Consider the following 15,013-nt stretch of genomic DNA (forward strand, 5'->3'; position numbering starts at 1 on the left):
TCAAATGCACAAATTTTATGGCTGCCACTGGTTAAACATGAAAATGCTCAAGAGTGTCATTTTCCTACCCATTTTATTCACTAAAATGTCCTCTCATCTAAAAATTGATTGGTTTTGTCTGAGGACGGAAGTGTCACCCCAGCAGAATAGTGCAATTCCACCCAGTCACCAACTCAAGAGAAGCCCTGGTAGCTCAGGGCAATAATACAGAGTTTGCGTTATCATCCATCATCTCAGCAAAGCAATTTAGAGAACCAGTGGAACTGTGACAAAAATACATGAACAAAAAAGGGACGCAGAGTCTTGAAAATAATGAATAAATAAATAAAGAAAGGCTGGAATGAGTGGAAATGAGACTGACCAGAAGTGGAACGGACAAGATCAGGAAGGAGGATCCTCCTCGGTGTGTTGTTCCAATCACCTGCATTGTGTAAATGAATCCAATTATTCAAACCAGACTGTGGAACTGAACTAATTAGCGAGATCTGTGGGTATTTTGCATGAGCACATATCACAGAACGTTGCTTTCCTGAACTTTTTACCTCTTGGAAATGAATAGGCTGAGTCCTTCTCAAGCGAAAGTGAAGTGATTGTCATTGTGAAACTCTGCCACACAGCACAGGGCGACTAAATGAGTCCTCTGCATTTAACAATCACCCTTGGTGAGCAGTGAGCGGCTGTGAAAGGCGCCTGTTTTGGGCTCAGTGGTAACCTTAGCGGAACGGGATTCGAACCGGCAACCTTCCGGATACGGGTCCCTGTTCCTCAAGCCTGTTGCTGGAGGTTTCTAGTCCTCCAGACTTTCTGCTCAGCTGGACTTTCATCATTTTAGCTTGATGGTACGCAAAAGATTTTCATAAAAATGGAATAAGGCGACCAACAAGGTACCAGACTGAGAAACATCACTTTGGCCTAGAAATCTGTGAGACTGGGAGGTTGCAAGGCTCTGTTCTGATCCCCAGACATCTGCCTTCTAAAATCAAAGATTTTCCACAACATTTCTTTTTGCTTAAAGCAGGGGTCTCAAATTGGAGCACCTAAGTAGGGCGCAAGAATTCCTGGGTCTTTGCTGGCTGTTTCACCTCATGGTGTCAGCAGACATTACGAATGTTCCTTTAGTTCTAGGTTGGTAGCAGAACAGTTTTCTTAGCAATTTACACTGAATGTTGAGGATCACATTTTCTCACATACTCATCCAATGACCATGCTTAATGATTGCTTAATGACAATTGGCATCTTCACAGGTTCACAAAAAATAAAAAGTCATTATTTGGTACACTATCTTTAATTTGGTGAATAAATGCTTCAACTATTATAATGCCTTTAGTGTTAAGTTAATTGAATTTTGATAAGTACTTTAATAATAATTTCATTGTATACAGTACAGGGCAAAAGTTGACACCTTCTTATTCAATGTGTTTTCTTTATTTTCATGACTATTTACGTTGGGAGATTCTCACTGAAGGCATCAAAACTATGAATGAACACATGTGGAGTTATGTACTTAACAAAAAGTGGAGACCTGGCCTCCACAGTCACCGGACCTGAACTCAATTGAGATGGTTTGGGGTGAACTTGACCGCAGCTTGAAGGCAAAGGGGCCAACAAGTGCTAAACACCTCTGGGAACTCCTTCAAGACTGTTGGAGAACCATTTCAGGTAACAACCTCTTGTGACTAGCTCATCGAGAGAATGCCAAGAGTGTGCAAAGCAGTAATCAAAGTAAAGGGCTAGAATATAAAACGTGTTTTCAGTTATTTCACATTAGTACATAACTAAAAAAAAAAAAATTAAATATTGATTTACCTAAACTGTGTATTATAGAATTTCCTTATTTTCATAAAACAATGACATGACATGTGCAGAGAACGAGACTCTCGTATTGTCCTCCATGTGTAGACAGTTTTTCCTCAAACCAAATGAAACTACTGCCACTTTGACATTTTAAATATTTATTATTTAGAGGTCAATCCTGGATCTGCTGGAAAGACAAGTTCTCAGCTAGCTAGATAATTTAAGGCAAATGTCAAACACCCTCCATTGAGACTGTGGACAGGTTTTCATTTGAACCACTTAATTTCATTCATAAGTAACAGGTTTGATTGGCTTCAGAGTCTCTAAGGATCCACCAATCCTGTTTAGAACATTGTAATTAATGCACTGAAATTAGCTTCCCTGAAATCTTTGGGTTTATTCTACGTCAACACACCAACTCAAATTGAGGAAATCAACTCCAAACGTTACACAAAAATAGCTTTAGTGTGGTTAGACCAACGGTTAATTGATTTAAACTACTGACTGTTGGGATGAAAGTCAGCTCCCTGCAACCCTGGACTGGCGATATATGGGATGTGGTTCGAGGGGTGAATGTTTGTATGGGTTTGCAGGGCCATCTGCTGGTCAGGCGAGTTTTAAGACAAACATTTCTGCAATTTGGTTGCATTTATTGTTCAAGACTGTAAAGACCAAAACAATTAAATTGACTCATTAATTCAAAAGTGTGCACTCTCTACACTACAAACATTAAATGTTATGTTTAAAATGTATATTTACAATGTGATTAGAATTTGTAAAAATTATTCACAAATAACTATAACTGCTCCAGAAAATGCAAAAGTTCTGTCAGGTTAATATGTTAGAATATATCTCAGATATTAGATTTGATAGAATTCTACTTGATTGACAACCCTTTCCATGCTCTCTCACACACAGTCACACACTCCCAAAGATGAAAAAAAAGTAAACTGTGAAACATGTATAAATGGGATAATTTAATTTTTTTTTCTTTTAACATCCCATGTTCAAGAACTTCTATCACTAATGTACAGGAATTCTTTTGCCATTTTTTTCCTCCATGTTATTGCTCAACAGTAAAATGCATTGGTTGGATATGTCCATTATAGCAAGACAATACATTCATATAAGGTATACATATGTTTTTAGTTATATTTATTGTAACTAACTTAACATTAAATAGATTTTTTTTTCTTTATTTTTTTTTCCCCACATCACTTGTTGACAGGACACCCACGACATTGAGCTCACAGTGCATTGGGTCGCATTCATTCAGTAGAATTACATATTGTTCTCAGTGTTTCCTAAAATACTTCATATTTAAATGTGTGCACTTATTTGTATTATTTACATTTGTTATATTCATTTTTTTTATTTCTTCACACACTATGAATATACAACATTTATGGCATCTGAATTCGTACTTTTCCTTTTTTCTTTTAATAAAGTGACCGATAATAAACGGATAGGTACCCAGTGGAACATTGTCCATCAATCAAAACCATAACCAAAAAAAAAAAAAAAAAAAAAAAACTGGACATTAGCGCCCAGCCACTGAGCTCCACATATAGGAGTGAAGTCTGCAGTAGAGGAAGTGACCACACTGTTAAAAAAAAAAAAAAAAAAAAAAAAAAAAAAAAAAACGAAATAAAATATTCCCCAACGCCTACCCTCAGGAACAATGAATCTGAACAAAAAGGAATGGCATTGATGGCCAAAATGAGTTGGTTGGGGGTGGGGTCTTCCAGTGTAGTCACTTCCTCCACATAGATCATCACACGGTAATAAGCAAATACTTGACAGGGCAGGCGTCCCAGTAAAGCAACGGGGGAAGATGGGACACCAGTCGGCCCAACAGGTAGATAGTAATGCCCGCTTGGAAGAAAGTCTTAGCTCTCCCCTGCATAGTGACAGATTTTCTGGAACATTCTGCAGTCCTCTTGTGGTGTATGACACTTTAAATCGAACCTCTTTCAAGCATCCTCTTGGCGAGAAAAAAAAAAAAAAAAAGCAAAGCCACACCTTGGAAACACCTTCAATCCTGTTGAAACAATGTTTTGACCTACATCCATGCTCATATTGTGATTGCATATACCGTACCAGCACCGGCTCTGATGAGCGGCCCAGTAGTTATAAGAACAGACAGTTTCTTTTTAAATAACAATTTAAAAAAAAAAAAAAAGCCAAGAGGTTTGAGCTGCTCCTTGGCGCCCTCTGTGGCAATCCGATGCATCATCTCATACACACACCAAAAAAAAAAAAAAAAAAAAAAAAAAAAAAACACACACACACACACACACACAAACATACAGCTTCTCCACGGGTGTTTTTGCATCTCAACATTGAAAAAAATTATTTCCCGCTGCAGTGTAGCTGCCAGTTTTGTAAAAAGTGGGCCGAGTTGGTGTTTGTGGTGGTAGGGTGTTGCAGAACGTTGAACGTCACCCCTCTACCAAAAAACAAAAAGTCCTTCAGCCTGAGAGGAATTGTGCGAGGTTCCCCATCATGCACTGCGACGCAAACAGGTGTGCTCTTTCTTGGTGGCTGTGCTCAAGGGGTGGAGCTTAGACAAGGTCCTGCACACTTTCTCCACACACCTATGCCCCACTCACAGAGGAGGAAGCACTGGTTTCAAATATGAGCGAGGAGTAATCTTTGTTTCATAAAGTGCAAATATCTACAAGTAAATTTCACAAAAGAACGTAACCTACAGTCTTCCCTCATTTCCAAAGATTTTTTTTTCCCCCTGATATCCAAAAAGAAGAAAAACTGAACTGTGGTTCAGGACCACACCGCCCCCTAGTGGCTGGGAGGAGGTAAAGCAGCTCAAATCTGGACATGAGAACCAGCTCTGTGGCAACTGCAATCAATGAAATTATATCAATTATCATAAATAATACAAATAAATAAACACAGAATGTTCTCATGCATCCAATATATATGAAACATCACGGGGTAGAGCCAAGGAACCATTGTGTTCAGAAAGAAAGAGAGGGAGAGACCAAAAGGAGAAAAAAGTTCACTCTGAAAGGGGCTGAGTGCTGCAGTTATCATGCAAGATTAAAGAATTTCATGTGAAACTCACTTCAGATCTTTCCAAATCAATCCGATTCGAACCTTAAGTTCAAAATAAATGATATGAGACAAGTTCAATTCAACAAAAAGAACATGTTTACAGACATACAGTGCTGCTGTATGTGCGACTGCCCAATGAGAGGGGTAGGTCCGAGACCGTGGTTCATGTGCCCATGCCAGATCAAGCGGTGGACGTCAGAACTGCACTGCATTGTTGGCAGATGATCGAAGTGTGACATTCCTTTTCATTCCCTCAGCGAGAGCCGCTTACAGGACGCAGGCGGTGGCACTGAAGAATCTCGGTGTGCGTTGAACAGTCAGGAGGTAAAAGGTGAGCACAGGAGGGCTGACTGGATCGTAGACATGTTTTTGACTTGTAACTGCTTCGGTTTCAGGTGGTGGACTATTGTGGAGCAGCAGAAAACCGCCACCATTCTACAGGTCCTCCTGGCACATGGGCAGGTTGACGAAGGTGAAGACGTTGTACTCTATCATGATCGAGAAGCAGAGGAAGATGGCATAGAGCACCAGCACGTAAATGCCCAGCTTCAGATCCAGCTTCCAATTGTTAACGTGGATGCCCAGTACCTGTGTGGAGAGCATGTGCCACGATCAAAAAAAATCACCTTCCAAATCCAGTTAAACTTCACCAGATATGAAAAAAACAAAAAAAAAAAAAAAAAAAAAAAAAAAAAAAAAAAAACTCAATTTTCCATCCATGGTTTAAAAAGTTCTAAATCACAACAATGATTTATGTGGCATATTTAAAACTTCCTTCACTCACGCTCAAAAAAATAGGAGTGGAGGGGAAACCGAATTAGAGAGCACAAATTTTGGATTTTTTATTTTGTATGTATTTTTATATGAGAACTGATTTCTTTGAGTTCGTCCTGAATTATTAAAATTCAAAGTGCAACATGGTTGCATTAATGGACAAACTTGAAAAAGTAAACCTACGATAAGAAAATATTCCATATGAAATCAGATAAGACAAACTGTTACTTAAAAATGTTAATTTTATTTATATAAACCGAGTCAAATATGATTGTCAAAACGGCACTCTGCCATGAGCGAGATCATGCTACCCTGAAAATTTCAAATTTCTATGCTTTTAAACTAATTCCTACCACTTGCCTTGATGACTTCATAATGGAACGCAAAGTCACAGCATCTTCATGTTAATATTTTGAATATGCTATATATTATTAATGTTTTAATAATATATAGCATGGTAGTGGCCTAGTGGGTAACACACTCGCCTCTGAACCAGGAGACCCAGGTTCAAATCCCACTTACTACCATTGTGTCCCTGAGCAAGACACTTTACCCTAAATTGCCCCAGGGAGACTGTCCCTGTAACTACTGACTGTAAGTCGCTGTGGATGAGGGCGTCTGATAAATGCCATAAATGTAATGTAAATGTTTTACTATTCCGGCCTCTTCCTGGGCATGTAGATAATTTAAATGACCTAATGTTTAACATTGATAAGTCACATTCAAATTTGCGACACTAAGCCTCATTTTAACGAGAGCCAATGAGGAATACTCTTATAAAAAAGTTAAATGTTCCACCAATCACCTCATCCACGGCATGATTTCCTCATCAGCGAGGATCCACAAAAGGAACATTCTAGACAATGCCAACATTGATATTGTACATTTTTTTCAGAATATAGAGTGTGCGCTCTATGTTTGAGGGTTAAAAGGCTGGACACTTACTGTTAATGCCACTGAACCCAAAAGGAGCACCACCGAATACAGAAGCCCTCGACTGTTGATCCTGACCTGTCAGAAACACACACAATTCATCAGTATTTAAAGGAAAGGCGCTCCAGGATTTCATTGGCTATTTTGGGGGGGGATCTGTTGCACCCTATAATACTTGATTTCACAAAGTTCTTGAAAGTAAATTCGGGGAAGAAATGTATATGCATGTATAATTATAGACATTGGTGGGTTCAACATTTTCATGAACTGTGAACATAATAAGTGTATATTAATATCTGGCCACAGATCCTTGAAGACAATCATGGAAATTGACAGTCCACACAGAAAATAGAAATTAAATAAATAACACATGCGGTCCGTCACAAATAGTTGAACGATTTCAGGTCCGGTCATCCAGAAGCCAGTCAGTCATTGATCACTCACCACTGATCCGTAGCTCACCGCCATCGTCTGTAGCGCCCAGGGTAGGCCAAGCCCAACTAAGATGTCAAATACATTACTGCCAATGGTATTGGAAACAGCCATGTCCCCCAATCCTGAGGACAGAGAACATGTCTGGAGAATATTTCAGACCAACTTAGTGCGCTCTTTATGACTGAATACGAACACGCCTTGCAGTGCGCAGTTTTTTCAAAATGTTCAAAGAAAATATTACAAACACAGACTGGCAAATGACTGTAGTAACACATATTAGGTTCAAACTTTTAGTTCTTGTACAAGACATGTCAGGAATATCCTCTGAAGTCACATGTAGTGTGGTGATAATGGCAAGGGTGGTTTATTTTATATTAAACTTCAAAAGCCACTCATGTGTTTAAAGTGTTTGTAATAAATCTTAAAACACTATCATTTGTGCAGATTTATTCCTTATGACTGTAATTTGTGTAGTATTATTCCCTGAACATGCAGCAGGACTCACATAAGGCTCAGATATGTGCAACTACACAGCCACTAGGTGTCGCTCAGGTACAACAATGACAAAATTTACATTAGTGATTGGAAGAAAAAAAAAAAAAAAGAAAAAAAAAAAAAAAAAAAAAAAACACATTACATTAGTCATATCTGGGTAGAGTACAAATACAAACTGCATTCAAATGGACAGGATAGAAGGACTGGTTACCTTGACGAGCCACAATGAGACTGGCAATGCAGTCTGGGACGCTGGTACCCGCAGCCAGAAAAGTGATGCCCATGATGACATCAGGAATGCCCAGTGTGTACCCAATGATGGTTACCTGAAAGCATATTAAAACACTGGTCTTCTGCATTGGTTGAAATCCATAATTGTTTATTCAAAAAAAAAAAAAAGAAATTACCCATTTATTTCTCATGCCTCTTAATCTGTGCCATTTCATGTGACGTCACACTCCATTTTTATGTTGCATAATTTTTTTTTCTCTTTTATATGTCAAAGTGATTACCCTCTGGGATCAACAAAGAATAAACTTCTCTCCTTTATCACAGACATTTTAAAAAGTGAACGTCATCCTCAGGCAAACCATATCACTTCATTTTAATTGTCTGTCATATACACACACACTTTAAATTAAGTGATACAGAGCTGCTGATGAACACTCACCATCCACACCATCAGATACGAGAAGACGGCGATCCACACTGTGGAGAGCAGGAACGAGAGCATGAAGTATTTCTCCCAGCGTGGCTTGGCACAGTTGGGGATGGTGAAGAAGAGGATCAGCAGCAGGGGCCAGGAGATGAGCCACTTTGTCTTGTTCATGATACCTCCTGTATGAGAACATAAAGGAGGCTTACAAGAGAACCCCCTGCACCACCTACCTAGTGGTGGAAAAAAAACCTTGATCTCTGTACAATAGTCTGAAGTAATGCCAGAAATCTCCTCTTCCTGTGAACACACACACCACTGGCTTTGTTGAAATTCAAGTGAATTAACTTGAAATAGTAAAAATTTGCAAGATAGAAAAGAATTATAAAAAAACGAGAACTCCGTTAACAACTGATCTGCAGCAATGCAGGTTGCTCAAAGTTCCTACAGGTATCCCAATTTTTTTTACTTCTGTCTGTAATAGTGTTGGAACACACAACCCATTATTTGAATGGTATTGTACATTTTTTATGCTATAAAAAAATAAAAAAAATAATGAAAGGGCAACATGAAAAAGTTGAGTAGACCCGAGTGTCTGAGAGTCAACACCTACTGTGATAGCCAGCTCACAGGACCACAAGCACAGCTCAATAGTGGGCATAGAAAGCCTCAGTTCAAGTTGCAGGTTTGATAAGTGGACTGATAAGTCAAACACAATCTCTGGGAAATGCTGCTGTAAATCTTTTTTATACAGCTTTGAGCAGGTGACAAACTGCACGTGCATATGTACAACAATTAACAGTAAAGCTATATCTGCCAATATACATTACTCACAATCAGTTATGGATATTGTTATTTACATAAGTGCTTCCAGAATTGTAATGAAGTAAGTAAAGGTTCCCTTGGATATTACTAATAATGTAGGATAAGAAACACCATTTTCATTAGTTTAATAACAAAATGTAGACAATAACAGGGATAACCCAAAATAACAAAAATTGACAATGTCAGTAGCGGCTGTTTCCACCATTTGCTGCAATGACAGCTTGACAGCGACGTCTCGTGCTCCTCACTAGCCTCATGAACTTGTTTGAGGCAATGCGTTCCACTCTTCCACAAGTGCTACACGCTGTTCTGCCAGGTCACGTGGGGGTGGGGTACGATCATTCAGTCGCTGCTTCAACTGGTCCCAGACCTGCTCTATGGGGTTCAGGTCAGGGGACAATGATGGCCCCTCATACCATATGAGGCACCTCCACTTCCTGAAGTCAAGCTTTGACAATTCTGCCACGATGTGATTGAGCATTATCATCCATGAACAGAAAGTCAGGGGTGGGCTGGTGGAATTGGGGGATGATGATGGTTCTATGATGTCTCTGAGGTAAGAACGTGCAGTGACTGAGCCATGTACAATAACCAAATCTGTTTTGCGCTGACTGGTGATGCCTGTCCAGACAGTGGCACCTCCTCCAACAAAGCAAACCCTGGGGACCATGGTGACCTCAGTGTATTGTTCACCTCATCTTCTCCAGCAACGGTGACAACAATAGTCAATCAACAGGACAGTAGACCACTGCTGCATTGTCTGGCATTTGAGCCAAAACGGTGCAGTCGGTTGCGAATGGTTTGTCTGGAAACCCTAGTACCCTCGCATCTCGTAAACGGGCCTTTGGCTGTGTGGCAGTTATATAACTATGTCTGAGGTCCTTAGGTCCTGGTCATCATTGTGCTCGGTCACTCATGGGGCTCCACTCCTGGGTCTGTCATGAACTCTGCCAGTAGTTCTGTGTCTTGATGCAAGTCTGCTGATGACACTTTGAGACACACCAAGTTCACGAGCAACATCTGACTCCCTGCCACCGACCTGAAGGCGTGCCATGGCCGGGTGACACTGCTCGTCCATTAAATGACGCCGTGTGTTGCTGGCTGTTTGAATGATGAACTTGGAATGACTTACTGACAATACCAGCTTTTTATACCCACAGAAGGTTGAAATTGATGCCACATTGATAATGTGTCTCTTGGTATTGGCCCCAATATAAAGTGCACCTGTACACAATGAGACCATTACATGGAAAACACAGAATGAGGTGTGTCATTCACCCCAATACAATTTTCTCCCTATCACAAAAACGTCTGAAGAGCACATCGGGCAAATACAGTCTTTTACGCAACTAGCTAATCAGGTTTTCTATCCTACAGCAACATAATGACCCAAAAATACAAGTCCAAGCTATATCAGAACTATCTTATGGAAAAGAAAAAAAAAAAAAAAAAAAAAAGAACAAGATGGTAAGCTTGACAACATGGGGTTTAAGTCTGGAGACTGGGCTCTACACTCCACCAAGCTGGTTTGGGATGAACTGGACAGAAAAGCAAAACTGCAAGTGCCACACATTTATGGCAACCCGTTTGGGAAGAACTTTCTGAAGAATATTGAATTTCCATGGTAGAAAAAAAAAAAAAAAAAAAGCCACGAGAATATCTGCCAAAAGTGGCTACTTCGAAGAATGCCAACAGTTTACATTTTGCTTAATAAATAGATTCCACAATTTCTTTTAAACGTTAATTTATTTGTTTTATGATTTTCAGAGAACAATGAGAAATTAAACTGCTTGAATAACTTAACCAGAAGTGTACTCAATTACAGTATTAAAAAAAAAAACTGCTTAAAAAGGTAAAGCTAATATTTTACAGCATAGTGCTTATTATAATTATCAGTATAGATTTTTTTTTTCTTCTTACGTGGCAGAGCGAACGGGGAGGTGATTTCATTATCCTCCTCGCTGGGCTTGTCCTCAGGCACGTTCCCATTCTCAATGTCTGTTTTCCCATCAACCACTACGGATTCCACACCATTGGAAGCCTGAACAAGCTTCTGACGCTGCAGGCCAAATTACATCACAAGAGAAAAAGCACACACACACACACACACACACACACAGAGAAAACACAAGGAGGAAAAAAACTATAATAATAATCTCCAGTTCCATAATAGTAATACTATTAAGAATAACACCAATAATCATCCATGCCCATTTTCATCATACCTCTGTAATGATGAGGCGACTGGCCATTCGAAGACGGGTCTTGGGACCAAAATGGCTGGTGACCATGACACGTAGACCAGCCTCTGGGAAACGGTACTTCGGTGGGCTGGAACTGATTATCTCATCAACCATCACCACAGAGCCTCGACTGTACGCCTTACTGGGCTTCACTGTGGTGTGAAATACAGGCAGTTATATATATATATAAAAAATACACAGCAACAACCTGCAAATCAACAAGACATAAAAATGATATGCATCATGACAGCACCACAAGACACCAGTACAAAAAGAGCATGCAAATCAGATATGCAAATGCACAAAGCATACAAGGCACCAGCTGTGCCAACATAATATTCGCTGTCATGCTTATGCATGCTTCCAAGGTCCGATAAGGTTTTGGCGGTCACTGTATGGTTCCATCTGCATTGTTTTCATGTCTACTTCAAGGTGCATCGGTTTCATCCGTTCAGTTGACACCTATCATTTTTCAAGCTCAATATTATTCCAGCACCCCTTGCACACACAGGTGCAACTTTGAACATTTTCATGCACACAAAAGCAAAAGGTTTTAAAAATTGTGGTATAAGCCGAAGAATTAGGCCTGGATTTGGAATCAGCAGGAACTGAGGTTTGACCTGAGGAACCGCTATATTATAAAACCAAGGCACTGTCCACACAAGCAGGTATTTAAGAAAAACCTAGCTCGTTTAATGTGTTCTGGCATCCACAAACTTCAAGGGTGAAGCCTTTCAAAAACAGTTAATATGTTTAAGTGTCTTATGTGGCATACAGCTGCATATTGCTGTTGGGGTAAATTTCTGCAATGGCGGAAGTTCGACAAAATACTGTTGCTTTAATGTCATTGGTCATTTACATGCATTGCATTATGTGATTAAGCAGAGAAAGATGAAAGAAAAAGCACCTGGAATGGGCATGCAGACAAAAATTCGAAGATTTTCCACCCCGCTCTAAGGTCTCTAAAAGGTTAAGGCTATATCGCCACCTGCTGGTCAAGGACCAACTACACTGCTACAAGAGTTCAAAATAAGAAATGACATAATTACAGTCCATTAAGCTCAAGTTACGGATGAGTAGTGCGCACACACACACACACACACACACACAGATAAACACAATACACATGTGTGACAAGCAGTGGGCACAAACAGTGGCTTAAGTAAGACTAAACAGACAGGCATGTAGAGGTTAGCAGAAAACTGAGGAAAACAGGAGAGCTGAAGCACGATTAACTTCAGGATGTATGAGAGTCCAAATTACACTCATAAGAAAGAGGGAGATGCAAGACAAGAGCAAGAGAAAATTGAAACCTGTAAGAACCAGAAACAGAACAGGTAGAAGGCGGTGGGATTTAAAACAATTTTAATAAAAAATTAAGTTCACTTTTAAGACAGGAAAAAAAAAAAAATCACAAAAAAAAGGCAAGATGGTAACGGTCTTGTTTTGGTCAACAGAGATTACAGACCATGACCACAACTGAAGCTTCCCTTTGGTACCAGTTTGCATAAATTAGCATTAGTTGGAATAGGATCTCAAATCCTTTATAGATTTAATAAATCACTAGAAAGCAGTAAACAAAGTTTAAAAGATATCTAAAGATATAATATATTACACCACTAAACTTGCATTTCCACAAACTAAATTTAGTGTCAAAATTCAGAGATAAAATTCAATACGTAAAACGGTTAAACTCAGTTGGGGTACCGGGACAAAAACGATATTGATATAATTGTGACACAAACCTGAGCGATTACAATCAGTAGTTACAGGGAAAGTCCCCTTGGAGACACTCAGGGTTAATTTTATAGAGGCCTTTGTGGTCCCTAATCTGAAGTGTCTTTCCGAAATTCAGCCTTGGCGCAGAATTACAGGGGGCATTCGCGCAAATGACAAAAAATGAGAAATGGGAGGTAGCCTTTACCATTATGACTACATAAAGGGACAAATTCCAGATCCCACCGTCTGAGCTGCCGCTCTCTGAACGGCGAAGGAGAATGACCAAAGCACTCTTTACACCTATCGCCATTTTTACCACTACAGGACTATAGACAGGCTAGAGGATAATATCACAGTCACATTTTCATAATAGGGGACCTTTAAGTGTCTTGCTCAGAAACAGTACGTGGGGATTGAACCTGTGACTTTGTGCTCCTCTGGTTCATGGATGTAAATATTTTCACAGGGCCTATGTTATATCGGCCAATTTTTGTCAGTTACTCAATTATGACTATTTTACAGTCAAGTCTAACTGATTGAATTTGAAGTATAAACGCAGGGTAATTTTAATGAATCTAAATGAATAATAAAACAAAATATTCTCCTGATTAATAAAATCAATGTGTTTTTTTAAATGACATGCCCAGGCTCATGCATTTTACCAGTAGGCTGGGGAAAACTACAGAAGTCTCTTATGCGAGATGAGGCACGACTGGCAAGAAAGCGTTTCAATAAAACTTTCATTTTTCATTTAATGTTTAATAAAGATCCAGAGGGATGTTAACTTGTGCCGCCATAATCTTCCACCGTCACTGTTCCTAGTCTGGCAGTGACTCATGTGAGGATTCTAAAAATGCGAAGAAGGTAAAGAAACTAAGCTAATGCTGGTTTCACTTTGTGCATTGTGATGTATTGACAGGAGGGGTTTTGAAAGTAGTATGGTACTTTGCTCATAAACAATATCTACTTTGGGTTCGTCCTCTCCAAGACAGACCTTTCTTGCATCCAATCCAGATGACACACTAAATGTGGCATTAACGAATGCTCCACATGCACTACATATGTTACAAACATTTTGAAAATACGGCCCTGTGTGGTCCAACGAAAAATACAATTAGTTTCTAGTTGTATTAAAGCATTTTTATTATTGGTCAATTCCTAGCAGTAATACCCCATTAAAGCATTTTAGGAAACTAACAGCCTCTGGAAGCCCCCGCCATTTCAAACTGTGGCTAAACCTTTTTTTTTTTTTTTTCAGCCCGTCTGTTTAGTCTTACCTGGCCCTAGCAAAGGCAAGGAGGGGTCATCCCAAACATTGTCATAACAAGCATTACCGTCCTCCAGCTCACTGCCGGCCGCTGCATTGCCGTTGGCAACGTTCTTGTTTCCTTTACCTGAAAAGGCTGCCTGCATACTTGAGTTAAATCTGAAATTTGGAAAAAGTGAGAAGTGAGTGAGAAAAACACTGGATGATAGAGCAGATGATCCATTTTTAAAATACTATTCCTGATTATATTAACCAGTGCAAGATTTCATAATGTATTACAATGCCACAGTTTAAATTTTAAGAGTCATAAACAGCTGTTGCGACATTAAATGACTTGAATAGAGCTTCCATCTCTGATCCACTTGCTCAGACACACTACCAGACAAAAGTACTCTGTGGCAGTAATGAAGACTAAGATGGAGGCCATTTTGAAGGATCTAATGCAAGAAACATTAAATATTTTTTCATAGCAGTGAAGTATGTTTGAATCAGATTTTTCAAAACCCATAACTGAGTTGATGGGTCAAATCACTTGGCAGGTAGTATATTCTTTTCCTATATAGTTTTTGTGCCAAAGCAAGAAAATTTTATTAGATTTTTCATGGACTTACAGCCATAAATAAAAACAGATTAATACTTTATGGTTAATACTAGAAAAATCTAGCACGCAGTATTAAGCATTATACTTTTTAAAGATTTGTATACTAGGTGACTTCAGCAACGGTGACCCAAAAGAGGAATGCGTGGCTGGAACAAGAAGTTGTCATGTCCACAACAGTGTTCTGACAGATTGAAAAT

The 15,013-nt window shown here is 39.3% G+C and overlaps 1 protein-coding gene across 1 annotated transcript in view; it reads right to left on the bottom strand.

Moving 5' to 3' along the window:
* Positions 1 to 4,083: 4,083 nt before the first annotated feature.
* The window catches only part of slc24a4b (solute carrier family 24 member 4b), a 37,129-nt gene continuing 26,199 nt past the window's right edge, over positions 4,084 to 15,013 (bottom strand). Inside the window, exons 10-17 of the mRNA XM_028953554.1 lie at positions 14,283 to 14,374; positions 11,212 to 11,381; positions 10,907 to 11,045; positions 8,177 to 8,343; positions 7,718 to 7,832; positions 7,021 to 7,133; positions 6,589 to 6,654; positions 4,084 to 5,457 (exon numbers count right to left, since the gene is read on the bottom strand). Of these exons, the coding sequence (XP_028809387.1) occupies positions 5,305 to 5,457; positions 6,589 to 6,654; positions 7,021 to 7,133; positions 7,718 to 7,832; positions 8,177 to 8,343; positions 10,907 to 11,045; positions 11,212 to 11,381; positions 14,283 to 14,374 (1,015 nt within the window). The 3' untranslated portion in view covers positions 4,084 to 5,304. The remainder of the gene's footprint in view (positions 5,458 to 6,588; positions 6,655 to 7,020; positions 7,134 to 7,717; positions 7,833 to 8,176; positions 8,344 to 10,906; positions 11,046 to 11,211; positions 11,382 to 14,282; positions 14,375 to 15,013) is intronic.

The sequence above is a fragment of the Denticeps clupeoides genome, chromosome 14 (assembly GCF_900700375.1).
Source record: "Denticeps clupeoides chromosome 14, fDenClu1.1, whole genome shotgun sequence".
NCBI classification, from domain to species: Eukaryota; Metazoa; Chordata; class Actinopteri; order Clupeiformes; family Denticipitidae; genus Denticeps; species Denticeps clupeoides.